The sequence below is a fragment of the Lynx rufus genome, unplaced genomic scaffold, assembly GCF_022079265.1.
Source record: "Lynx rufus isolate CCGP_SWC_20201006 ecotype Redwood Valley unplaced genomic scaffold, mLynRuf1.p SCAF_16, whole genome shotgun sequence".
Classification (NCBI taxonomy): Eukaryota; Metazoa; Chordata; class Mammalia; order Carnivora; family Felidae; genus Lynx; species Lynx rufus.
Window position 1 is genome coordinate 52,262,467 of NW_025814830.1, and position 26,304 is coordinate 52,288,770.

Here is a 26,304-nt window from a genome sequence, read left to right on the forward strand (position 1 = left end):
GATTGGGAAGACCTTCACTTGGGTAATACTTTCAGTAGCTTCCCAGAACCATTATTGGAGCTCATGTAGGAAGATCGAGTAGGAGTTAGGGAGGAAGCAGGACTTCTGGCATCTGCTTCCTCCATGGTAACCCCTTTTGTATCTCTTTCACAAACTATCTAGGCTTTAAATAAAGTTTTGTGGATCAGAAGCTTCCACAGTGAACACAGAGTTGGAAATTTTAGAAACAGATGGGGACGAGAAATCTACGGATACGTCGTAACACATTGTCCCTCAGTAAGAGTAGTCGATGGAAAATGGTTAGAAGGATTCCGAGAGTCCAGTCAGATCCACCAAGAGGTTGCCCCTGTGGCCTGGGCCGAGCCTGAGACAGAGCCGCCCACTATCATCGAGCAACCAGTGGTTGATTTCCCCTTGACTTCCCTTTTTATCCCCTCTCCCCCAAAAGTTCTTCTCTGTGAAGATCTAGTGTAAGGAAACACAGAGCCTTTAACGCTACCTGACGAGGCTGATGGCTATGGAAATAAGCACTTGGGAGCCTTGTCTGCCTCCCTGTTAAACCATTTACACTCTTAGGCTCAGAACACCTCCCAGGCAGGAGGGGCCAAGTGCAGCATTTGCCTGCGTCCCACTTCTCCTTCGACTGCTACCTGAGAGGAAATAATTTGATTTGGGGCTGCAGGGGGTAAGGCAGGAAAATGCAGTAGGAAGCCAGAGAAAATCAGCAAGAAAATTACTAAAAGGAGGGAAAAAAAATCCGACTGGCTGTATATTTCCTACAACAGGGGATAATGAAATTCTGTTCCTTCTTACACAGCTGTATTCGGTTTGTTTTACATTGTTTAGTATGTAAAAGGATTTGGCTTTGTGTTACAGAACTAATTGCTTACTAGATATTACATGGATATCAAAATACTTTATAAATATTAATTAATCTTCACCTAATTCCCTGGCAAGCACAAATAACCAGTGGCGTATTTATTGAATGTGCAAGCAATAATCTGGTTCTTAAAGACTTGTTTTCTCTGCAGAACCCTTCTTATCATCACCCCGTCTCAAAATGCTTCACCTCCTTTGAGGGCCGGATCGCAAGCCACTTCCATAGTAATTGTTAGAAAAATAACAATAAAGATGATGTTAAAAGAAACCAGCCTTATCCCTTATCGAATATTTACCACTAGCCAGGCCCTGTAGTGAGCATTTCATAGATATGATCTCACTGAATCCCCAAAGCGATCCTATGAGCAAAATGTTATTATTACCGTTTTGTTACCCCCAGAAGAAGAGAAGGAAGGTTCTGTGAGCCCGAGTGGGGCAGGGCCGGGGTCCATGCCCCACTCTGTCTGCACGTACACCAAGAAGAGCCACTGTGCTGTACCTTTTCGGATTCTCACTCTGGAGGGTACATTGGCCTTCCTGATTGTTGACTCCTCTGGTCATTTGCTCATTCAGAAGTATTTATTTGAAGGCCAGTTCTGTGTCACTCCATGCTGGGCTCTGTTAGGACACACATCATGTGGAATCCTGAGCGCTAATTACAGAAGTCAGCCTCCATTTCTCTGCTGACATTCTTTGCAGTCCCCAGGAGCAGTGAGCAGTGTGGCTTGTATCAGGCACATTGCCTGGCACAGTGAACGTTCTGGAGCAAATGCTGAGCAGCAGTTTCTGGTAAACAGGTGGGGGGTGGGAGCCTGAGAAGATGAGGGTATGTGCTCTCCTCTTCCCTAACGCTCATCATGTATATAAATCCGTATTTCTTTGTGCTCTTAACCTGTTCAGTGTCTTCTAGCTCGGCCCTCCCTTAGTGCAGGGACTGTGCCTGTTTGTCTTAGCACCATATACCTCCTGCTTAGCATATTCTCTTGCTCCTCAAAGCCCATGCACCTGTGGCATCAGCATCACCAGAGAGCTTGTCAGAAAAGCAGAATCCCAGGTCCTCCTCAGACCCACCGAATCAGAATCTGCATTTTAACATGTGATTTGCATGCACGGTGGCTTTGAGCAGCCCTAATCCAGGGACATCATTGCAGTCAGTGGCTGTGATTTGGAAATTGTCAGCTTTTCAGAAACCCACTGAAATCGCATGTTTATCCCGGGCTAGGTCGCCATCAAGTTTCTCTGCTTTGAGTCAGAATTCTCTCAGCTCAGCTTGGTTATCTCAGATGCTTCTAATTGACAATTATGTATGTCTTTGATTTGTTTTTTTAACGTGGCAGGGTGGGGAGGCCCTGGGAAATGAGGCGATTGTTACTTAGTAACTGCAGTTTGCTTGAACGGCCAGAAGTTTTCAAAGAATGAAAAGCGTCAAAAGGAACCAACCCAAACAACAATACAAAGGTTTCCTATTGATGAAATGGCTGAGGACTCCAGCTACGGATCACGCTGCCCTAAGAAACATGAGACACAAAATAAATACAAGACAAAATAACAATCAGATCCAAGTCATGTCACTTATGAAATAAAAGGGGAAAAGAGGACACACAGCGTCAGATATACCATACTTCTGTTGGTCTGTATGCTTCTGTGGAGCTGGCCTTGCGAAGACAACCTTCCAATGATTAATTGAATTTCTCACCTTTTGTTCAAATGCCTTGGCCCCTTGGTTTTTAAATAACATCTCAGGGCAAAAATGACCCAGAACTTCAGTGAATGACTTTTCACAATGCCATGACATACAGGAATGCCCATGCTCCTAGGTTCTCTCTGTTAACGGTGAAATTATATCAAGGATGACCTTTTGAGGGAATAAAAGCCATTATCACATGGAACGTGGTAGCTATAAAAGATCAACACTTGGAAGCCAAAGCAAAATCCCACATATGATAAATTAATTAGAATAGAAGTTACGCAAACCCTAGACCTTCTGTGTGACCCTTATCTTATAATTACCTCTTCTTTAACAGCGGAATGGAATCTTTTATGTATGAAGATGTTAATGTTGACCCTGAATGCATTAAGAGTCAAGGAGACATTTTTCACATATTGAAAATAAGATTTGATTGAGTGCTTGCAAGTGGTCTAGTGAAATCTCATTAAACTGCTGTTTATTTTAATTCCTTATAAATGGCAGAATATTAGCCATTAATTGTGAACACGAAACCAGTTAGAAAACAGGTTTTGTAATATCTAGGGCTTGCTTTTCAACCCGAATTAATGCACAGTCTTTCTTAGAGTTTTTAGTGTCTTAGAGCAAATGGGTATTTAGGTGTAAGTTTTCATTTCCTCCTCCCCTCCCTCCTGCTTCTTGTTGCTCTCTCAACATGGTTACAAAATCCAGATGAAAAACCACAAAATGCAGTCTACTAAATATATCTATAGGCTGTGTGAAGTCTGCTGTCACTGTTCACAGTTATAATTAGGTTTATAAATTATGTGCGAGATTCACAGTGAAACATACGAATCTAGTATTCTTTCAAACTACTACCAACACAGAAAAGTAAAAATAAGAAAACAGTTACACAGTGGCCTTCTATTAACCATGTGAGGGACTTAGGCCGCTTTCATAATCAATGGGGATGGAAGCAGATTCCATTTGGTCCTTCCCTGTGTCCAGGGAAGAGCCTAAAGCCACGCAAGCCGCTTGATGGAACCCATCTGCAATCTACCCCAGGCCCACAGAATTCTCAGGGGCCACCTGAGCCAGCACCAAGCCTTGCAGAAACCCCGCTCCAAGCAAGCAGACAACACAGGGGCTACTCAGGAGAGAAAATGGGGTCCGACCACCCTGAGGCCATTATATATTTTCACATTCGATGCCATTATAATGCAAAAGGATCCTACATTGAAGCCTAGGGCTGATGAGTAACAATGCTACTGGCATTTTGTGTTTAATAAAACACCTTTCTCCAGAAATGTATTACTGGCCCCTGGGCGGGGAATTGTCTCTGAACCCAATCAGGATTAGTCACTGGCCTGTGACTATCTCATTTTTAATAAATAATAATTTTCTCAATTCAGTGCTAGCCAGCTCATGTGCTTTCAGAAGGCAGGATATGACTGCTTTGTATTTTCTATACCAATAACCCTTGGTGTCGGAGGATTAACTCTTGATGTGCTGAATGCAATTTCTGCTACTGGACCCTTGGGGGTCTTTTTTGTCCCCTCCACCTGGAAGGCAGCATATAGCTTTCAAATGAATTTAAAAGGCAGTGCCTGGTGTATGAAAAGCAGAGGGCTGCCCTAGACGGCTGAGATACAATTAATCCTTGGTCAAGGTGTGAAAGGAGAGGCAAGAGGGAGATTTCACAACCACCGTGAGCTCCCAGTCCATCCAAAGAGCACTTGTTTGGGGCCAAGCATGGTGTCAGGGCTGTCTGACGTTAGTATCCAGACGTAAGACAGACTCACCACGAAACAGAAAAGAAAAGAAAAAGGCACCTTGCATCAGTGACGCATGGCGATTAACAATGTGAACTTTGGAGTCACCTGAGTTTGAGTCCCACTTCACCTCTTGGCTGCTGAACCAACCTGGGACCTGAGCCTCGGTTTGCTCACCACTGTCGCTCACCAAGTATATGTTCACTCCCACAGTTGGCTTCGCAGAAGTGGACCACTGGGTCCATGGGGCTGAATATCAGATCTTTTGAAGCACCCTGTGGTCTAGAGCAGTGGTCTGCAAACTGTAATCTGGGCCTGCCACGCATTTGTACGCAATTGCAAGCTAAGAATAGTTTTTACATTTTTAAATGGGTTATTTTAATGCTTATGTAATTACCTACACGGTGTCCTCAATTTTGACTCTTGGTCCACAAAGCCTGAAATATTTATTACCCGGTCTTTTAAGACAAAGTTAACACACTCCTTCTCTGGAGCAGCACTGTGCAATAGAAATCTAATCTGAGCCACATGCACACTTTAAAATTTTCTGGTAGCAGGGGCACCCGGGTGGCTCAGTCAAAGCCTTGATTGCAGTTCAGGTCACGATCTCACACTTCGTCAGCTTGAGCCTCAAGTCAGGCTCTGCCCTTGCCTGGGATTCTCTGTCCCCCTCTCTCTCGGCCCCTTCCCTGCTCTCTCTCTCTCTCTTAAAAATAAATAAATTAACATTAAATTTTTTTTTCTGGTAGCCACCATTAATAGAAGTAAAAAGAAACCGGTGATATGAATTGTGATATTTTCTTTTTTTTTTTTAATGTTTATTTATTTTTGAGAGAGACAGAGAGGCAGAGAGAGAGAGGGAGACACAGAATTTGAAGCAGGCTCCAGGCTCTGAGCTGTCAGCCCGATGTGGGGCTCGAACCCACAAACTGTGAGATCATGACCTGAGCTGACGTCGACTGCTTAACCGACTGAGCCACCTGGGCACCTCTGTAATGTTTTCTTTAACCTGACATGTAAAAAGTAGTATCATTTCAACATGTAAACAATACAAAAGTCACAAATGAAATATTTTACATTGTTTTTTTCATACCAAGTCTTGAGACCCAGTGTGCACTTGGCATTGACTGTACATCCTACGGCACAGGTGGCTTCTGTATCAGAAACGTGCAAACTCTATTGCATTGGAACCAATTTATGCACCTCCAGACATTCGTAGAGAAAGTGCTGTGCTGTGTAAATTTCAGTTTCCTCTCTCCTGACAAGGTCACAAGGCACCTGGATTTAAAATCCCCAGCTGCCCAACCTTTAGATTCAGAGGCTGCGTTCAAAGCTACAGCAGATTTTCTGGGGGCAGTGAATGCAGTTGCCTTATCCCTCCATCAGATGAGATGATTCTCTTTCTGCCCCTCCTGTCCCTCTGTCATTGCCAAACCCACTGCTGTTTCTTTGACCCACAAGGGGCGGTAGCTGTGTTTAACCCTAGGATTCTAGATTGTGAGGAAACACTCTGCCATGGTAGAGCCCACCCATGGCCTCCTCAGCCCTGGTCTCCAGATAGAACTTTCCTCCATCCGAAGGTCTCAGCTCACACACAGCAGGAGGCTGTGATGATCAATCTATATGCATGCTTGCCCCCAGCAAACCGGGGACATTTAATTCTTGGGCAGGGTTTCGTCAGCTCTTTCCGCGTGTGACAATAAAATGAATCTATGTCTCAGTCACACCTGGAAGCTTCCCCTGCAAGCACTCCTGGCGATCACGCTCTAAGCCCTGGAGCCTCCATGTAGAGCAAAGCCTCACTGGCTCTGGCCCCGCTCGGGAGCGGTTGCCATGATTCACTCGCACCATCCATCGTGAGTCCTCAGTAAAAATGTTGGAAGTGTTTTCTTCCTTTGTGGCTTTCCGGGGCTTTGGGTACAAATATGAGCTCTGACTGTGGAAGATGCTTCATCTGTGCTTGTTGATTAAATGAGTGATTAAATGGTAAATCATTTCACGCTGTGAGGCTTTCAAACTTGAGTGGGCATCGGTGTGACCCAGACGGCGTGTGAAATGCAGATTGCCGGGTCCCACCTCCCGAGTTTCTGACTCAGAGGGGCTGAGGTGGGGCCTGAGAATCTGCATTTCTAATAAGCTCCCAAGTCACACAAAAGGTGCTGGTTCAGAGACCACACTTTGAGAACCATCCATCTCAAATGTAGTATGGCCTTATTTTCTTTTGGTTCTAACTGATACCTATCCTCTTATCACCCCTTCTACCTCTGGTTGAAATTCTCTGTCTGCATACCTTCTCAGACAAGTTACCTGGTTCAGGGTCTTCTCCAGCTTAAATCTTTTATATAATTCTTTTTTTTTTTTTTTAATGGAGCCATATTCTCTTTAGTGTTTGCTAACTTGTATTTAAATCAGTTTACTATTTGCTACAGATATATTTAGAAAAGAAAATTTCTATCGTTACCCTAAGTAGAAAATCAATATTGCTTACTATAAATAGGAGGTAAGCATTAAAATAAAGACACAATTACTAAAATGAAAAAAAAGTGTTCATCTGTCTTCTGAGCATACCACCTAAAATTATCTCACATACCACAGCGGTATGTGTAACCCACTTTGAGAAATATTGATGACAAAAGAGGTCAGGCCTAAAGACCTCATCCACTCATGCTCTGTCTCTCTCTGTCTCTCAAAAATGAATAAACATTTAAAAAAAAATGGAAAAAAAGAGCGCCTGGGTAGCTCAGTCAGTTCAGCGTCCAACTTCAGCTCAGGTCGCAATCTCACCATCCATGAGTTCAAGCCCCGCATGGGGCTCTGTGCTGACAGCTCAGAGCCTGGAGCCTGCTTCACATTCTGCATCTCCCTCGCTGTCTGCCCCTCCCCCGCTCATGCTCTTTGTCTCAAAAATGAATAAACGTTAAAAAAAAAAAAAAGGTCGGGCCTAAAGAGATTTTTTCCCCCCAAAATAATACAAATAAGTTCCAGAAAAATGGAAATGATAGCATCTTGCTGGGTTCTGCTGCTGACTTTGAACAGCAGACATCACACTGTTATGAGGGCACTGATGCTCAGTCCCTGTGTTCTGCAGAGCCTTAGACTTGGCCGAGGAGGGGGCCTCGCCAACTAATACTTCTCTGTGACGAGGGGAACTGAATTCACCTCAGCCAATAAAATCATTCCAATTTGCATTTTCATAACCCTCCCTTCTATTCTCCGAGTGTGACTCATTTTTAGGACAGAGTTATTCAGTCAGTGGATATGCAGTGCCTTTAAAGGGATATTTATCACCCTTGAAAAATCTTCTTGCGAAATCTTAATAGTCTTTCTTACAACAAAGGCTCAAATTCACTATCATGATTAAGAGGTGGAGCTTGAATGAGCTTTGCTGGAGCTTCTCTCGATAAGACAGATTAAAGTCTTAAAATGGGCACCCCACTGTGGTTGGAAGCCAAAGGAAGGTGTGGAAATGGTCCTGGGTTGCCTGCAGGCTGTGTGTGGGCTGTGGGTGAGCCCAGAGGGCATGCCAGAGGGGTGGGGGTTAGTCCACTTGGATTCTCCCTTAGGCTCAGCGGTGTAACCTTGAGTGAGGCGTAGAAACTCTCTGCATCTTAATGAAGTCATCTGTAAAATGGCAGTAATGGTGATGGGGAGGGGGCTTGCCAAGCTCAGAGACTTGTGGTGAGGTTTCTGTGGGAAAGTCCATGTAAACTGCTTCCCCTGACTTCCGGCGCAAGAGGAAATAAATGAAACATGGATCTGCTGTTTGTGCCAAGGGTCCCCAAGACTGCCTCCAGGCTCAGTGATTTGCCAGGAGAATCTACAAGACTCAAGATGTAGTTGTACTCGTGGCTAAGATTTATGACAGGGAGATGATGTGGAGTGAAGTCCGCAAAGGGAGAAAGTGCGTTGGGTGAAGTCTGGGAAAATCCAGGCACAAGGCGCTTCTGGTAGAGGGTGTGATCATCACTCTGGGAATGAGCTGTGTCGACATGTATGAAATGTTACCAACGCTCATTAGAGGCTCAGTGCCCAGGGCTTTCTTGGGGTCTGACCACACGTCCCCCTTCTGCCCGGTACGTGGCAAAGATCCAGGCTCCCAGAAGGAAACAGGCGCTCAGCATAAACCACAATATTTTTGCAGAAAGGTTAGGCACAGTGAGACAGCTTTATCGGTTAGGGTAGTAGGAGCCCTCCCAAAACCCAGGTTCCCAGATGTCAGTCAAAGGCCAACCTTGCAAGCAGGCCGTTCCAAGGCTGTAGTCCCACGTCTGCTAGATTAACTCTTTTTTGCGCAGCAGCATGGGCCATGAGGCCTCTCCTAACTCTGGTCTCGTCCACCATGCTGCCCTCTAGCCACCCAGGCCTTCTTCCAGTCACTGGGCATACCCCTGCAGCCAAGCCATGCCTTTATGTTCACTATGGCCTCTGCCTCGAACGCTCTCCCACTCTTCCTGGTGTGAGCAACTCCTCAACATTCTCCTCTTTAAAGGCACTTCCCAATCCCCCATCACATGCCATTTCTCCTACCCCACCATTTGTTTCTCATGTCTCTATAGCATGCATCACTCCGACATGATCCTCTGTACGTATGTTTTGCTTGTTCGCTGGTTTCACCTTTATTAGAATTAAGTTCCATAAGGACAGAAAAAGGTATATTTTGCTTACTATGTTATCTTCTATGTCTAGCACAGAAGTGGAAGATAGTAGGTGCTCATTTAATATTTATCACATGGGAGTTGATTATTATGAGATATGTAGTTGTTCTTTATTCCAACAAACTAGACCCCTATCCTTTATATTTAATAAAGCATTTTCTTTGGAGGTTAATTTTTCATTTTTTTAATACCGAACTTACAGAAAATTGACCCAAAAAATATCATGAAGAGGCTGAAATGCCTCTGGGTTTTTTTTTTTTTTCTTTTAAATCCCATCTTTCCACAGTTGCATTTTCTCTGCAGGAGCCTAATTCAAAAAGGGCTGGTTCACGGAAGGCTGCCTGAGAAACTCATGGTTTTGTTTATACTCACGGCAGTTGTGGGTGCCTCTGTTTAAAACACGTTGGCCTAGATTCCCCCAGTAGTTCTCCATTTTTGTGACTGGCATCAAAGGCAAAGAGCAGCTGAAAGGCTTCGTTGGCCCCTCCACGGCCGCTCCCTTTTCCACCTGCCTTCGGGCTTTCGGTAGGCTTAGCCCAGGGTTCTGCAAACTTTTTCCTGAAGGACTAGTTCATACATACTTCCGGCTTTGCAGGCCATAAGGTTTCTGTTATAAACCACTCAACTCTGCCACTGTAGTGTGAAAACAGAGACAATAGGTAAATTCAGTGAGCATGGCTATGTTTTAATAAAACTTTATTTATTTATAAAAACAGGCAGTAGGCTAGATTTGGCCTGTGGGCCGTGATTTACCAACCGAGGCTTGACTCAGTGGGGGACTAGGACAGAGCTCAGAGGGAAGGAGAGTAAGTTTCCACAGGCTGCTCTGTCCCTCCACTGGGGGTCACAGCTCCTCTCCGTGAACCCCCTCCTCATAGCTCCCTCTGCTGGGTCTGGAAACCATCTTTCTTCTTGGACCTTCCGGCTTAGGTGAGATAAAGGTGCCCCACTGTTACTGGGGTGCTGCCCTATGCCTGTGCCCATTCTGCCCAACCCTGCCCCATACTTTTGCTAGTTCCTGTATCCCTTTCTCCTGCAATGGCTCACTTTCCTGCTGGGGCTAGAATACCTGGGACTGAGTTTACTGAGATAGGGGATTTTCAGTGCTAAACCCAGATAGTGTCTGAAACACTGGGATAATCGGTCACCTGAGCTGGGATGGAGCTCTCCTTCCTCCCCAGTCTCTTTTCCACTGCCTTTTCCTGCTCCCAGCACCTCTCCCTGGGAGACTCACCTTCCTGGCCATCTAACAGATTGATACAGGGGCCCAGTGTGGCTCACATTCCTCACCAAGAGCCCCTCTCTGCTTGAGCTCATTTGCCCCTGGAACAAAGTCTGCGGCTGATGTCTACTTAGGGAGACTCTGGTGTGGTCTCCCAGCCTAGTAGTGTGGAGGACTTTGCCATAACTGTACTTTGCACTGTATAATGTTCAAAGAAGATCTCTTCTCTACATTTTACTATTGGGGAAATAATACTATTTTTTTTTTCCTAAGAAGAATCAAACTTACTTTAAAAGAGCAGTAGCGGGGCGCCTGGGTGGCGCAGTTGGTTAAGCGTCCGACTTCAGCCAGGTCACGATCTCGCGGTCCGTGAGTTCGAGCCCCGTGTCAGGCTCTGGGCTGATGGCTCAGAGCCTGGAGCCTGTTTCCGATTCTGTGTCTCCCTCTCTCTCTGCCCCTCCCCCGTTCATGCTCTGTCTCTCTCTGTCCCAAAAATAAATAAAAACGTTGAAAAAAAAAATTAAAAAAAAAAAAAAAAAAGAGCAGTAGGGGGGCGCCTGGGTGGCTCAGTTGTTGTGCATTCGACTTCGGCTCGGATCATGATCTCACAGCTTGTGGGTTCGAGCCTCGTATCATGCTCTGTGCTGACAGCTCAGAGCCTGGAGCCTGCTTTGGATTCTGTGTCTCCCTCTCTCTCTCTCTGTCTCTCCCCCTGCTTGTACTCTATCTCTGTCTCTCTCAAAAATAAATAAAAAACATTAAACATTAAAAAAAAAAGCAGGATTAGCAGAAACTTTCGCTATTACATTAATCCAGTTTGAGATGAACGATTCCCAAGGACTGACTCATGAAATTTCAGGTAATTGAACTTGTGGACCCAAAGAGATATGAGAAAAAAATATATAATGTTCTTCTCAAACTATTTTTGGCTCGGATGTTTTCTTTCTTCCCAGCTCAAAACATGACAAACGTTTGCTTGATGGAGAGAAGATACTGGCTTATCCACACCTCAGTTTAATGCAGTGCTGATAATGGGAGGGGTTTGTGACTTAATATACTTGAGTCTACATTGACCTTTTTTGTTTGTTTTCAGTGAGAAGCAAGTTGAAGAGGCTTCTCGCCTATTACAGAGATTAGAGAGGAGGGTGTTCGTTTGACACTGCAGTGAAGCCAAAGGAGGGGATGTCCTCTGTCTTTGGAGACTGGCAATAAGCCACTTTTATCGTCCTAAAATGTTTGTGCCTTTGAGCAAGCTAGCTAAGAGGAAGGGCCTGATTCTCTGAGAAAAAATGGACTTGAGTAACGGAGCAGGCTGACTCAGCTCCTCAGAATCCAGAAGACAGTAAATATGGAAATAGTTTCAGGAGGAGAATACTGTAGACTTTTTTATGGTGGTGGTGGTTTCACTATGACAGACAACTTCTCTGCAACCCATTCGAGGGAGACTCTTTTCCTAAGAGTATGCATGAAGCTCAGGGGCTGGGGGGCCAGAAGGCAATGTGAAATGAATGAAGAGGCCTTGGTAAGGAAAAATACGTCCAAAAAACATGAGGGCACACCAAAAATCACTTACAAGTTTAATTTAGGACACCAAGAGCACAACTGAGGTAATAAAAGGCAAATGGTACATGCCTCTGGGGGAACACCAGGGGGGGCCTAGACTGTGGTCATCTAAGGATGAGGTTCTGCCCGTCAGGAGAACGCTTGACTTCAGTCCCAGCACTGTTTCAAGCCCAAGTACTTAGTGAAAATCCTTGATATTTAAATGTTAGCAATTAATCCACATTCTAAAGGCCATCTCACAGGTACAGTGGCCTTATGGGACCTGCTGGCCATCAGAGTCTGCACCCTCTCTGTTAGAGCCTGTTTGTCCTTGGAGCAAAGTCTACAGCCGTTGTTTGACTATCGAGGGAGACTCTCGCCTGACTGCCACATCTGTGTTCTGAACATTAGCAGTACCATAGACAAACTTTCAAGGTCAAATTGATTACCCTCCAGCTTAGCAAAGCAGCAGCTCCCTAATTATGTCAGAAGGCAGGATTATCTCTGATCATTCGAGCTAGGATTCTGGATAAAACATCAAAAGCGATATTTAAATAACACGTGGTCCTGAATCAAGGATTCATTGCATTTTTCTCTTACTAAAAAAAACAAAAAAACAAAAAAACAACAGATTATGGTGGGCCATTTTGCTCCATTAGTAAGGATTTTCCAGGCTGTTTTAACTCCTAGGTATTATAACACCATCCTTGATTACACAGTGTCACCATGGGAAAGAAGGATGGTTTCCTTGGTGTCATGGTGGTTCCTGTTCGTAAAGTCCCTGGAAAAATCCAGGCAAGTTCTTAGCTCACACAACCCAGAATTAGGAACTGGCATAGCCAATGCAGTGCTGGAACTGCTCAGCTCATGGGAGCTAATTGTGTGCACATCTCTTCCCCAATTCTGTATGCAGTGACCACATTGGTCACTCAAAATTGACCATGATGGGAATATTTGCACCATGGAAATCAGAAAATGTTACAAACCAAGGCATTTCTTTATTGGAGAGCTGGTTGTTAAACACTTACCAGGATTCCCTTGGGTATTCCTCATCCTGGATGGCCTCCCTGTATTTCTTCCTTGTAACCTGAGGCCACCTTGTGTTCCATTTAGACATCATATTACTGTCTTGCTTACTACTCTAGAACTATGAAGCAGAAGAAAGCTGCATTTTACGTTGTTTTCTAGTTTCTATCTACTCAAGAATTCTTGCCTTTTAAAAATAAAGTTGTGGGGCTTGGTTAAGCATCCGACTTCAGCTCAGGTCATGATCTCACGGTCGGTGAGTTCGAGCCCCACGTAGGGCTCTGTGCTGACAGACTCAGTCCTGAGACATCAGAGGCATTCTGAGTAATCACTAGTCGCAGCACAAAAGAGGAAGTTCATGGATCACCATCATTCATACTCCTTCCCACTGTGCATCATCATTTATTCCTTTGTTTCTTGTTTGTTTATTTATAAATATTTATTTTTAAGAGAGAGAGAGAGAGAGCGAGCACACATAAGGGGATGGGCAGAGAGAGGGGGAAACATAGGATCCAAAGCTGGCTCTGCACTGAGAGTGAGAGAGTTCAACACGGGCTCAAACTTACCAATCATGAGATCATGACCTGAGCCAAAGTTGGATGCTTTACCGACTGAGCTACCCACGCACCCCCATCTTCTTTTGTTTAAAATGTGAGGGCACACAAGCAAAATCAACTAAACTAATGTGTCTACAACAGTGGTTTCTCTAGTAACCTTACTGCCATTCCCTTAACATTGAGCCAACTGTGTTCTCCTTTTTATTATTTCTACTAGATTCCTTACTTCTTTCCTATACTTTTAATTGGGCCTTTAAAATATGTATTTACACACCAGTGTTTCCTGTTATGCTTTGTCTTCCTAAAGGGTGGGAGCCTTGTCTTACTAAATTTTGTAGTGATCTTGGCACGAACAGGTAGTAGGCACTCAATAAAGGTCACTTACATCAATGAATGAATCCTTAAGAATATGATTAATTGGCAAATGGAGGAGTCATTCCTTCTGATTCATTTGGAGAAATTTTTATTTGAACATTAGGCAGTTAGATTTTATTTTATTTGTATTTTTTATTTATTTAGAGAGAGAGTGTGAGCAGGGGAGGGGCAGGAAGAGAGAGAGAGAGAGAGAGAGAGAGAGAGAGAGAGAGAGAGAGAGAGAGAGAGAATCCCAAGCAGGCTCCACACGGTCAGCACAGAGCCTGAAGTGGGACTCAATCCCACGAACCATGAGATTATGACCTGAGCTGAAATCAAGGGTTGGACGCTCAACCAACTGAGCTACCCAGGTGCCCCTAGGCAGTTAAATTTTAAAGAAAAGATGCATATTACATTATATCCCAAGAGAGCGTATGTGGCTTTCTGCTTAACACAATCTGTTCCTTGACTCCAACACCAACTTTTGCTGGGTTTATTTCTTTTCTTCTGGAACTTTTCAAAGTGAGAACCTTTAGCAGAAAAAACAATTTAACAAGATAGACATTTAGTTCAATAGAAGAATTTTTCCTGGTGTGAAAAAATAAATTACAAAAAGGACTTTGCCTCTGAAAGATAATTAATGAAAACCTTCCGGTGTGATGACAAATCTGACATCTTGTCTAATGTCTGGCAGAGAAGAAAGTGTTGAGAGTCGCACAGTTAGAATAAAATGTTCCACTTCACAGTGAGGCCAGGCAGGATCTGATAATTATTTCTAAGCAAGAAAAGGTCGTAGTCTAGTTGTTGAATTGACACAACATCAGGCCTGGATGTGTGACTGTTGACCATCAGTGGGATCTTCCTTTATGTTTTCCTGATTTTATAGGTAAATATTGTCAGGAATGTGAGCGGTTATGGGATGACTTCCTCTTGGACATTTTGGGAGGTTTTCTTGTGTATTTTTGTTTTTATATTTCGGCTTTGGTGATGTATAATTGGCAAACAAAATTTTAATATATTTAAAGTGTACATCATGGTGACCCGGCACACATATACCTTGTGAGAGGATTCCCTGCATCGAGTTATTTAGTTAATTACCACCTCCATCACCTCACTCACATATCTGTCCCTTCTTTTATTAAGGCTTTTTCTTTTTTTTGGGGGGAGAACATCTGATTTCCATTCTCCCAGCAAACATCAACCATAAAACAGACTGCCAGTCATAGTCTTTATGCTCTCCATCACATCTTTAGAATGTATTCATCTTACTCCTGAAGATTTGTATCCTCTTACCAACCTATCCGTGTCTCCCCTAACTCCCAGCCCCTGGAAGCCACCTTCCTACTCTCTGTTTCTATGGGTTTGATTTTTTTTTTCCACATATGTGATATTATGTAGTATTTGTCTTTCTCTGTCTGGCTTATTCCTTTTAGCATAATGCCCTCATGGTTCATCCATGTTGTTGTCACAAGTGTCAGTATTTCCTTCTCTCTCATGGCCAAATAATATTCTATTTCTATATAGAGTATATATATATATATATATATGTGTATATATATATATGTGTATGTGTATATATATGTATGTATATATATGAATGTTCCATAATGTGTAATATATATGATACATGGAACATATTATATATGGTATATATATAATATATATCATATATTCTTTATGCATTCTTCCACTTATGGACACTTATATTGTTTCTATACCTCTTAGACATTTTGGACTCAAATTGTATTTCTAGAACTTTCCCCTTCCCTTATAGAAGTTATCATGGGTTCTAGTAGGCTTAGTAATGGTTCCCTGAACATGTCCACATCCTTATTTCCATAACACATGACTATTACCTGGATAACCCAGGTGGACCTGACATAATCACAATGATCCTTATAAAAAGGAAGCAGGAGGCGTCCATTAGAAACAGAAGACCATATGATGGTGGAAGGAGATAGTCAGAGATAGACAAGAATGCTATCCTGCTGGCTTTGAAGATGGAGGAGGGATATCATGAGTGAAAGGATGTAGTTGGCCAATGAAAGCTGGAAAGCAAAAGGAAACCGGTTGTCCCTTGAAGCTTGCTGAAGGAACACAGCCCTATTGACCCATTTTAGACTTCTGGTACCCAGATCTGTAATATAACAAAATATTTTTCAAACCACCAAGGTTGAGGTTATTTGATATAGCACCAATATAAAACTAATACATGAGGCATGTCTTATTTTGAGTTCCCCTGAGTCAGAGCTGGGGACAAAGAACTAGGTACAATTTTTTTTTTTTTTTTTTTTTTTTTTACTTTGAGAGGTGACCCAGGAAGCAAGAGTGAGGGGCAAGAGATGAGGTAGGGGAGGAGGGAGAGAGCCATTGTAATGAAGTATCATTGAAGTCACTGCCGCGGGCAGCCAGGGTTCAAACCACCAGGACCTCTGAACGACACATGGGATGTCCTTCAGAGGCATCCATCCAGAGGAGGGCAATTAGGGCATTTAACCAGCGGCCATTTCGCAGCATTGAGGGCGCCTTGAGGGCTGTCCCTGGAGCATCAGCTCCTCAACATTTCTCAGCTCTGCTTGACCTCACATTAACCAGGTTCCTGCAGTATAGGAGCAAGCCCCACCCTGGAATATGAAAAGGCTGGGGCACTCTGCAGGGTAAGCCTGAGCTCTTAGGGGACTGTCCACTGTAGCAGTAGCTGAGATGGCACGCTGGCCGAGGTGTTGGACTCAGGTGTTGTCTTCAATTAGACTGAATCCTCACCCCAAGATCTATTCGTCTAGTAAGTTTCCTACCTGGTGTCTCCATGGGTTTAGGGTTTTATATACAGACTGGACAGGTCTTTCACGCCTGGCAAACAACTGGTACTTAATATTTGCTCAGTCAAACTTCCTGGGGCTGCTAAGTCTCACCCACGAGTATCTCATATGGGGACTTCCTTCTTTATTTGTCTTAAGGGAGGTAGGTCTTATCTGGCATTTGAAACCCTAATTTAAATTGCTAAATTTACTAATTTTAGTTACTACTAGGTAAAATTACTAATTTAAATTACTTAAATTTAAATTACTAAAATTTCATAGAAGATGTAAATAGCACCAACTCTAGGGCAGGTACAGCCTCTAGTTTCTATGAAGGGCCAGCAAACCAAGCCTTCCTAATTGCATTCACTGAAATTCTTACAAAACAATTTCTCCTTTAAAATTTACCAGTCGAGTCTAGTTGATTAATCCTGGAATCTTAGTAGTAAAGAGTTAATTCCATTTACACAAAAACTATAATTTCATTGAGTGAATTATTTTTGGTTCTGTTTTAGCCAGACTACAGGAGGACATGCCCGGTCAACTCAATCCTCCTGTAAGACAAAAACACTTTCAAATAATCTTGAAAACATCCCAAAGCTTGTTATCCCTGCCAAATTGCTTCTTGTTTCTTCAACTGGCATGTCTTGGTGTTTGCATTTACCAAACTCTGCATGGAACATTCTTTAGTATACATTGCTACTTGAAAAATGGCAATCATGTTTCCAATATGGCCTTATCTGTGTCATCATCCCGGTTCCTAGTCTCATTACATGAGGGTGTTGTTCCTTTGTCTATATTTATATAGTACTTTTTACATAATCCTCTATCCTAATAAAAATAATAACAGTTAGTAGCATGTAGCACCTCTTATGAACCTATCCTATCCTGTCCTTACCGTTTTGATTTACATCAATTCATTGACCCTCACAAAGCAATGATGGTAGATATTGTAACTGGATGAACTGTACAAATGAGAAAACTAAGGCACAGAGAGGTTAAGTAACTTGCCTAGGATTGCACAGCAACTAAGTGGTAAAACTGGGGTTTGAACCCAGGTAATCTAGCTCAAGATTCTTTTTTTTTGAACCACTTCCTAATTCACAACATATAGAAAATACTATATTGTATTATTTGTCCATGGGTCTGCCTTTCCTTCTAGGTAATAAGTTTGTCAAGTGCTTTGTTCATTTCTCCATCTCCAGTACCTATCCCAGGGTCTGGCAGATAATAGAAATTTTAAACTTTGAATAAGGGAATTAATGAAAAAAAAAAAAAAAAGATCCCAACTACTCTGTCTTAACAGCAGATCTCAATGCCCCACCACTTGAAAGGACAATTGCCAAGACAAAAGAAAAGAGGTTGTGCCTGTTTGTGCTCAGGAATGGAGCACTCAGACAGCAGCTTCCACCTCACGACCTTCTGACAGTCTTGCCCAAGGTTCAAGGTCATGAGCCTTTTTTCATCTTCCTTCCTTTCTTCTCTTTCTCACTTTCCCTCCACTCCTCCTCCTTCCCTCCTTCCTCTATGCTTCCCTCTCTGTTGGTTTGCCCAGATTATCTTTACATCTTGAAAAATCAAGTAAAGGGAACCAATGTTTTCTGAGCCTCTACTTTGGGGCCAGCACTATGGTAGACTGTATGAGTTTCCTCTGGGTGCTGCAACAAATTACCACATGCTTAGCATTAACTAAAATTAACTAAATTAAAAAAATTTAAATTAACCAAAACAGCACACATGGATTGTCATATAGTTTTGAAAGTTACCAGTCCAAAATGGGTCTCACTGGGCTAAAATCGAGTTGTCAGCAGGGCTGAGTTTCTTCTGGAGGTTAAGGGGGAAATCTGTGTTTCTGCCTTTTCCAGCTTCTAGAGGCCTCTTGCCCTCCTTAGCTGGTGGTCTCTTCCTCCACCTCCACAGCTGACACTGGCAGACTCAGTCTTTGTCACAGCACATCACTGAGACCTGGCTTTCACTGCCACATCTCTTTCTCGAACTCTTCAGCTGAGTCTTCCATTTTCAAGGAGTCTTGTGATTACATGTAGATAATCCAGGATAATCACTCTACTTCCTACTGGAAAGTCAGCTGACCTTAATTCCCCATTGCCATTTAATCTTACATATTCACGGATTCTGGGGATTCATCTGAGGACATCTTTGGGGGACGATAATTCTGTACCTTCCCTTTTAACAATTTGAGGAAAAGGTACTGAGTAGCATTCAGTTGGAAATAAAATCTAGATGTTGGTCTCAAATTGTGTGTGAAGGCAACAACACTCAACAACTCAACTTGTGCATGAAGGACTCACCAAACTGGTAGTGTTCTGTCTCTTTATCTTCCCGAGATTCACAGAATCATTTCTAAGAGTCTGTTACATTATGGCCAAGATGGTGGCAGGTGTTCTGTGTTGTGTGGCCATGAAACACCAGGAAGATTGTAAGGAGGTCAGATTTAGAGCCAGTGTGGGTGACATGAGCTTACATGTCAGTGAGGATATTGACATGTGCCCACACGTGTGCGTGCACGTGTGTGTGTGGGCATGGGTGTGCCCACGCATGTCTTTGAAATACCTCTTTTCTCCATGCTTTCCCTGTAGGTAGAGTGCCTTTATAAACCCTCTGGGGACTCTGGCAGGATAAAGAGTCCATCAAAATTCATTGCTGTAACATTTTTATATCCTGCAAGTCAGAGCCAGTAGCCTTTCTTCCCCGTCAATCTCAGCCCCTCCAAACTGAGTCCAATAGACAGACTTTGACAAGAGTAAACCAGAGGTGTTTTGTAGCAAGGATAAAGTAACTGTCCATCCACGCTAATAGCAAAAAGCAGTGAGTCAGTGAGAGGAAAACAACCAGGGGCCAGGAGACACTAGTGAGTTCGCTTGGAAAATACCATTTTGGAGCTGGCTTAAGAGAGGATGAGATCTGAGATTGTTCACTGCCTGCTGAGATAATTATTTGTGGCAGGAAGCTTCTCTTTTTTTTTTATTTATGGCTGCTTCGAATACAGTTGTGTTAAGCTTTCTTCAGTCCTGATATTTCTCTCTGGCCTCTGGTGACGTATCTGTGATGCCATGGTGTAGAAGCCCCTCTGTCCTTGTCCCTTCCATGTTTAGCATAGAGTGGGGCAGGTGAGCTGCTGACTCACGCAAACACCCCCAGATCTCAGGGTCTCCACAATGCATGTGGGGTTTCCTTGTTGGGTACCTCTCTCCTAAGTCCTTGTCTTCTAAGCAGGGACCGATTTCTGGGCTCTTTCTATTGGATGACTCCACCATCTTGGAAGTCCTTCCTTTCTGTTTTCATAGATGGGGAAGAGAGGGCATTTCAGGGGCCAGGCCAAGAAGTGGGGAAAATCCTTTTACTCCCTTTATGTTGACCAGAGTTTAGTCACATGGCCAAAATCACTACAACAGAGCCAGGAGCACACAGTTATGGATACCATTATGACAAGTAGCTAAAGCCTTGTAACAAGGAGCGTTCTTTGCTTAAAAAGCCTCTTTCCAAAGTCTAAAGTAGGGGTTGCAAATTCAAATGTCGGGGACAGGGCAGGAGCAGCGGGGCAGATATGTGTGTAACGGAGTCAAGCAAGCAGAAGAAGTAATATGGGGGATGATGCAGACGAGGACAGCCAAGAGAGGTGCGCTCTTTATAATATGATAATTTAACTTTTATGACAGACTGCTATGGCTAAACTAACCAAATCTGCTGGCCACATCCATCCCATATGCTGCCAGTTGGCAACCTGCAGTCTGGGACAGAAAAAAAAATTTTTTTTTTTTTTCTGGAAGCAAATTCCAAAGTTGGCTATGTTCTTGAATCACTACCTGTCAGGATAAACATAAACCCTTTCTTTTTTCAAAAAGAAAGCTCTAAACAGCAGCAAAGAAATGGACCCTAAAAAAAAGAAGCAGGTATGAAGAGTGTGATGTAAGGCTTTGCTATTGGCGTGTTCGTCTAGGGCAGGGGCTCTTACACAGAGGACAGAGCTCTGGGCTACCGTTTTAAAGAATGCTTGGTGTTCTGCAAAAGCAGCACAACTCAGCTCGCAACAGGCACTGATGTTTTTCATTGTGCACCTGACCCCAAGATGCAACTCCCCTCCCATCTCTACCTGACTCAGGCCCCTGCTGTTTCCCTTGAAATATTTCTGAGCACAGTCTGTACACTGAACAGTTTTACAGTAACAACTAAAGTAATCTTTTGATGACATCTGTGAATGTCTACCCTGGGCAATAGAATACCAGTGAAACATGTATATTGGTTTAAACGTAATATATAGAAACAATGATAATGATAGCAAACATTTCTTGAGCAACTACTGTGTGCCTGGAACTACATAAGGCTCCTTACAACAAGTAACTCACTTCCTCCTGATAATAACCTTAAGATACTATTATTGTTCCCATTTCCGTCTGAGGAAACTGAGACCCGGAAGGTTGCTTGCCCAAGGTTACAGCTGGTAAATGGCAGCAGATAAATTGGGAATTCATACAGAACCAGTGTGGCTGTGTCCTGTGCCTGTAGTTTGTCTGAACATGAATCTGCTTTCATAAGCAGACTGATTGTAATTTTCAAATGATAGAAATCCTTTGGTGATCACAAAAGTCGATCACTGCTGAGCTTTCAAAGGTGTATTGGTTGCCTGTTGTTCATGAAGTGCAAGGTAATGCATAAATGAACAAAAGAACCATATAGGAAGACCATAATTCCCAAGGCATTAAAGATAAGTTCAGAATGTTGTTCATAGCTTATATTCTGGAAACGTTAAAGAGGATTTGGGGGAAAGTGTATCTAGGTCGTATATATTTTTTTATTTTTTTAAATGTTTATTTATTTTTGAGAGAGAGAGAGAGGATGGGGGTGGGCAGCAGAGAGAGGGAGACACAGAATCTGAAGCAGGCTCCAGGCTCTGAGCTGTCAGCACAGAGCCCGACGCGGGGCTCGAACTCACAAGCAGTGAGATCGTGACCTGAGCCAAAGTCAGACACTCAACTGACTGAGCCATCCAGGAGCCCCTCTAGGTCATATATTTATAGGAGTGACATCTGATAATGTTGAAGAAGAGGCTTGCTTAGTTCTGGAGTAATGTCCAAATACTTTTAAACCAAAGAGGGATGCTTCTTCACATTCTTCCACCAAACTCAGTATGATTGAGATTGAAGGGTGGGTGTCTGTGACAAAGTCATGCACAGATATGCTTAAATTCTGCTAAAAAGTCAAGGGGCAATGGCAATAAGTTGAAACTACTGCTACTGCCCAGGTGGAAGTCAGTGTTGGGGAAGAGCCCCCAAATCAGTCTGGATTTTTTTTTTAATGGAGTTTTGTCATTGCAGAGATGTGTTACATGAAACCCAGACAGACACAAAGGAATTCATGTGAAAGCACAGAGCGTGTGGCTTAAAAGGACAAGTTTATATTCCCCTCCACTTATCTAGCTAATTCTGACCCATCTTTGAGATCAAAGCAGAGAGATGTCTCTTCTGTGGATTTGCTTTCTCTAATCCCTCTAGATGAAATCAGACTCCCTGTCCCTGGCTTTGACATGCTCCCAGAGAGACCTGTAATTTCCCTTCAATTTAAATTCTAGTTAATTAATTAAATTATGATTTGCTAATGCCTGGCACCTTTTCTGCTCCACATTAACAGCTAACATTTGCTGGCCACTATCCTGTGCAACACTGTTCTAGTTGCTTTAGATGCACCATCCATTGAGTCCGTATAGCTCCTCTCAGTTCACATCTCATTTCCCCATATTTCTGTTACTGTCAGTCAGTAAAGGAAAGAGCCAAGATTTGAACCAAGGAAAAGACTTGGGAGTTTTTGCTTTTAATTACTGCATTATTATGCTTCTATACAGGCTCCAGAACAGCACCTAACAGAGTGCTTGCTGAATCCCCAGGAGAATAATAAATTTGGGGGACTAAGTGAATGAACTGAATGCAGGGAGGAGGGGCTCTCTCTTACTTCCTAAGTCACACCTTGCCCAGGAGACTGCTGCCTGTTTTTCCATTAAAAGCATTTAACCTGAATTTTAGTGGGTGGAGGCACCTAAGAATTTATAAAACCAAGCTGAACCTCTGGGAGTCTTTTGACTCCTCCCACCCACCCTGAGGGTTAGCCGTTGGGAAAGGTTTATTTTTCCTTCCTGACTCCAGAAGAATCCTGAATAGAGCCCACCAAGAAATCAGGAAGGAGAAGGAGCTACAGAGAGACAAGAACAGGGGCTCAGCTCTTCCATCCTCTCAATCAGTTCTGGATTCTTATCCTCAGGATCCAGAGAGAAATGGTATCTCCTTAGTTCCTACGAGGTGACTGGTTTACCGGTCTGGGGTTGAGGGCAGAATTAGCTGATTAGAAGGTTAAGGTATGATTGTAGGCTCAGGATGCCTGGAGGCCACCTTTGACCATTTGCTATTTAACTGAATTAGCTGTTGGCCAGTTAAAGATTTTCTGCTTGCAAAATCGCCAGCAAATTATTCTGAGTCCTGAATCTGCATTCTGTGTGTGTGCCCCTTGGGGTGTTAGCATTATGACTGCCTCGGAAGCAATCTAACCAGAGCCTGCTCTGCAGGCAAGGGGAAGTTTCACAAGCAGAATTGCTCAGGTACAGAGCTATAATAATACCCTAACCCCTTTGATTTTAGAGAGATGATGTCGGTCAGGGTGATGATTCCCCCATTTCAATTTCTCTGATGTTCCTCAATCTGACCACACCATGAACCTCCAAAGATTGATTCTTTGTCTTATTCCTTGGGGTTCAGTGCATTTCAGTGGGCTGTTATTTACAGAGAAGCCCGGGTTCCACAGCTTCCAACCTTGTGTACAACCCTTTGAGTTTGCTGGTGGGGACGATAATGAGTTTTCTTCAGCAGCTGTGTACAGTGGTTAAGAGTTTGTATCCTAATATCAAAGTTTGGTTTCCCAAGAAGCAGACACTAAGTCAAGGATTGGAGTGCAAGTAGCTTTCTTTGGAGAGTGGTGTCGGAGAAATACCAACAGGAGTTGAGGAAATGAGCCAGGGAAGAAAAGGCAGTGAATGGAAGATGACTTATCAAGCTAGATGCCACTGTGGACAACTGGAGTTGATTTCCAAGTGGAAATGGGGAGACAGAACACTTGCCTCCCAGGTATGGCTCCAGAGGGGGAGAGAGCTGAGGTATTTGTGCACCAGTTCCCACCTGGTATGGTGGAGGGCTGCTACTGAGAATCTCCGAACGCTCTCTGCTGGCACCATGCTGTTAAAGCAGCCTTCCATGGGATTCAGAGAAGTAGCTCAGACAAATGTAAAGTCCTGCCCTAGGGTGTGGAAAGCCTGTGGGGTCTGGGAGGAGCTCTGACCGTGATCCATCTCAGAGGACACCTAAGCCTGGATTTGGATCCTGGCTCTACCTGTCCCAGCTCTACAATCTTGGATCTTGGGCCAACGTGTGAGAACATCAGGCCCTTTGTAAAATGTAAGAATTTAATTTCCTATAAGAAATTAAATATGGGGTACCTGGATGGCTCGGTTAGTTGAGCGACCAACTCTTGATTTCAACTTGGTTCATGAGTTTGAGCCCCATATCGGGCTCTGAGTGGACAGCACAGAGCCTGCTTGGGATTCTCTCTTCTTCTCTCTGTGTCCCTCCCCTGCTCTCTCTCTCCTCTTTCAAAGTAAATAAACATTTAAAATACTAAATACATCATAGGGCTGCTGTGGGGATTAAAGGAGATGATGCATAGCAAACGTAGACATGCTTGCCGTGTACTAAAGGCTGAAAAACGTTAGCAATTGTATGTTAAGTTTTATGGAGCATCTTCTCTGTGCCAGTATATATGGTAGGTCCTTGGTATCAAAGTTGGGGAAAAAGAGGTAATTCCTATCTTCACAGGGCTTGTAGTCTTTGCCTACTAAACCTACGACTCTTCCTTGCCTTACTGAATTACCCCTTGCCCAGGAGTGTGTCACCTACTATTATATTCCAAAACATATAGCCTAAATTTTTGACTCTGGGATGAAGAACCCCAAGGGTTTGCAAAGACAAAGCTGAGCTTTTGGAAGCAATTGTGAATTTTAGGTTTTCTAGTAGCCAAACTTACACAAGTACAAAGCAAGTGGTAACATTGACTTTAACAACATATCTGTTTTGTCCAGTCTGTAAAATATTATTATTTGAACAGTAATCTATATACAAATTATTAATTATTTTACATTATTTTTTTTTAATTTTTTGGTAGTCAGTCTTCAAAATCCTACATGTATTTTATACTGACATTTTCAGCCCAGCTACATTTCACATGCTTAGTAGCTGTGAGTGTCTCAAGGCCACCATATTGGATTGCAAAGGTCTAGTGGGCCCTGAATTCCTTTGGGAAGTAATTTCCAATGGAATAGTTGTGCTTTCCTCCTCATTATAGATGGCACTGCTCCTTTGCATCTGTGACAGTGAAGTTGGTTTTAGCTCAGGCATCATATGAAATTGACTGTTTTTGTAACGAAATTTCACACATAGAAACCATGGTGAGAGTCTTAGCAGGTGTAAAAATCTGACAAAGTTATTTCTTTAACGGCAACTTAATGGAAACTGCAGCAGCTGTTCCCATTTGCGTGTTTTCCAAATCTCATCGCCAAAACGAATTGTTGGCAGCCACGGGAGAAATATCAACTTACCTCTTCATTTGGGAAATAAAATTAAAACCTCAGCTCATTTCTAAAAGTCACAGATTTGGTAAAAGTTAGCAGGGCAAACACATAAGCCGCAGTTAAAATATTGATGGCTTCGGTTTTTTTCTCAGGTGCTGCTGCTAACATCTGCAGAAGATTTGGACTGCACGCCTGGATTTCAGCAGAAATTGTTCCATATCGATCAGCCGGCTCAGTTCATTGAGGACCAGGCGATTCTAAACCGTAAGCAATGTCACTTGATGATTCTTTTGGCCCATTTTCGTGTTCAAACTCACCAATGTCTGAGAATGTGTCTCAGGATGTGATATTCCCTAAGCTGAGTGTTTTCTGATTGTTTTCTGTCTCTGCTTGACCCAGGGTGGAAGCTCTTAACCTAGGGCCTTGTTAGCTGAGAGGTGAACAGAGTAGTTGTGTATCGCTTTGTAGTATTTTGTCATCGGTGAGCATTTCCCCACTACTCCCAGAAAAGGGGACCACCAGTCTCTAACGTGAGTAAGGAAACGAAATCCATTTCACTTGGGCAGATCCCTGAGCGCAAAACCATTGTCTTCCCATGGATTGATGTTTGATCGGGATTTCTTGTGCGTAGTGTTAGGTCAAAATGATGGTCAGAGCAGGTTCGCTTCTGGGAATTTTTAGTCCTAGGAATTCAAAACTCCTATTGTGAAGGCTAATTAAGGCTCTTCAGAAAGATTCACAGAGGTAGGGAGGCAAACCATAAGAGACTTTTAAATACAGAGACCAAATTGAGGGAGGATGGGGGCTTGGGGGAGAGGGGATAATGGGTGATGGGCGTTGAGGAGGGCACTTGTTGGGATGAGCACTGGGTGTTGTATGTAAGCGATGAACCACGGGAATCTACCCCAAAACTCAAGTACACACTTCACGCACTGTATATTAGCCAATTTGACAATAAATCATGTTTAAAAAATTAATAAAATAAAATCATTTAAAAAAAAAGAAAGAAAGATTCAGAAACTCTACTGGCTATTTTGTGGAGTAAACTCAAATCCCCCCAAATTCCAATGAAAATATTCTCCTGTCAGATCTGTGGTTATCATCTCTTCCTATTTTTAATGCCAACATCACATTGTTTTATCTTCAGGAGAGTAGGGCGTACATTGCTAAATGTGTGGTGAGCATAGTTTTAGCACAATAGAATTTAAAA

General features: G+C 43.1%; 1 protein-coding gene across 1 annotated transcript in view; it reads left to right on the forward strand.

Annotated features, from left to right (window-relative positions):
• The window catches only part of CDH13 (cadherin 13), a 1,019,316-nt gene that overhangs the window by 198,180 nt on the left and 794,832 nt on the right, over nt 1–26,304 (forward strand). The window contains exon 3 of the mRNA XM_047077419.1: nt 25,247–25,358. Coding sequence (XP_046933375.1) covers nt 25,247–25,358 — 112 coding nt within the window. The remainder of the gene's footprint in view (nt 1–25,246; nt 25,359–26,304) is intronic.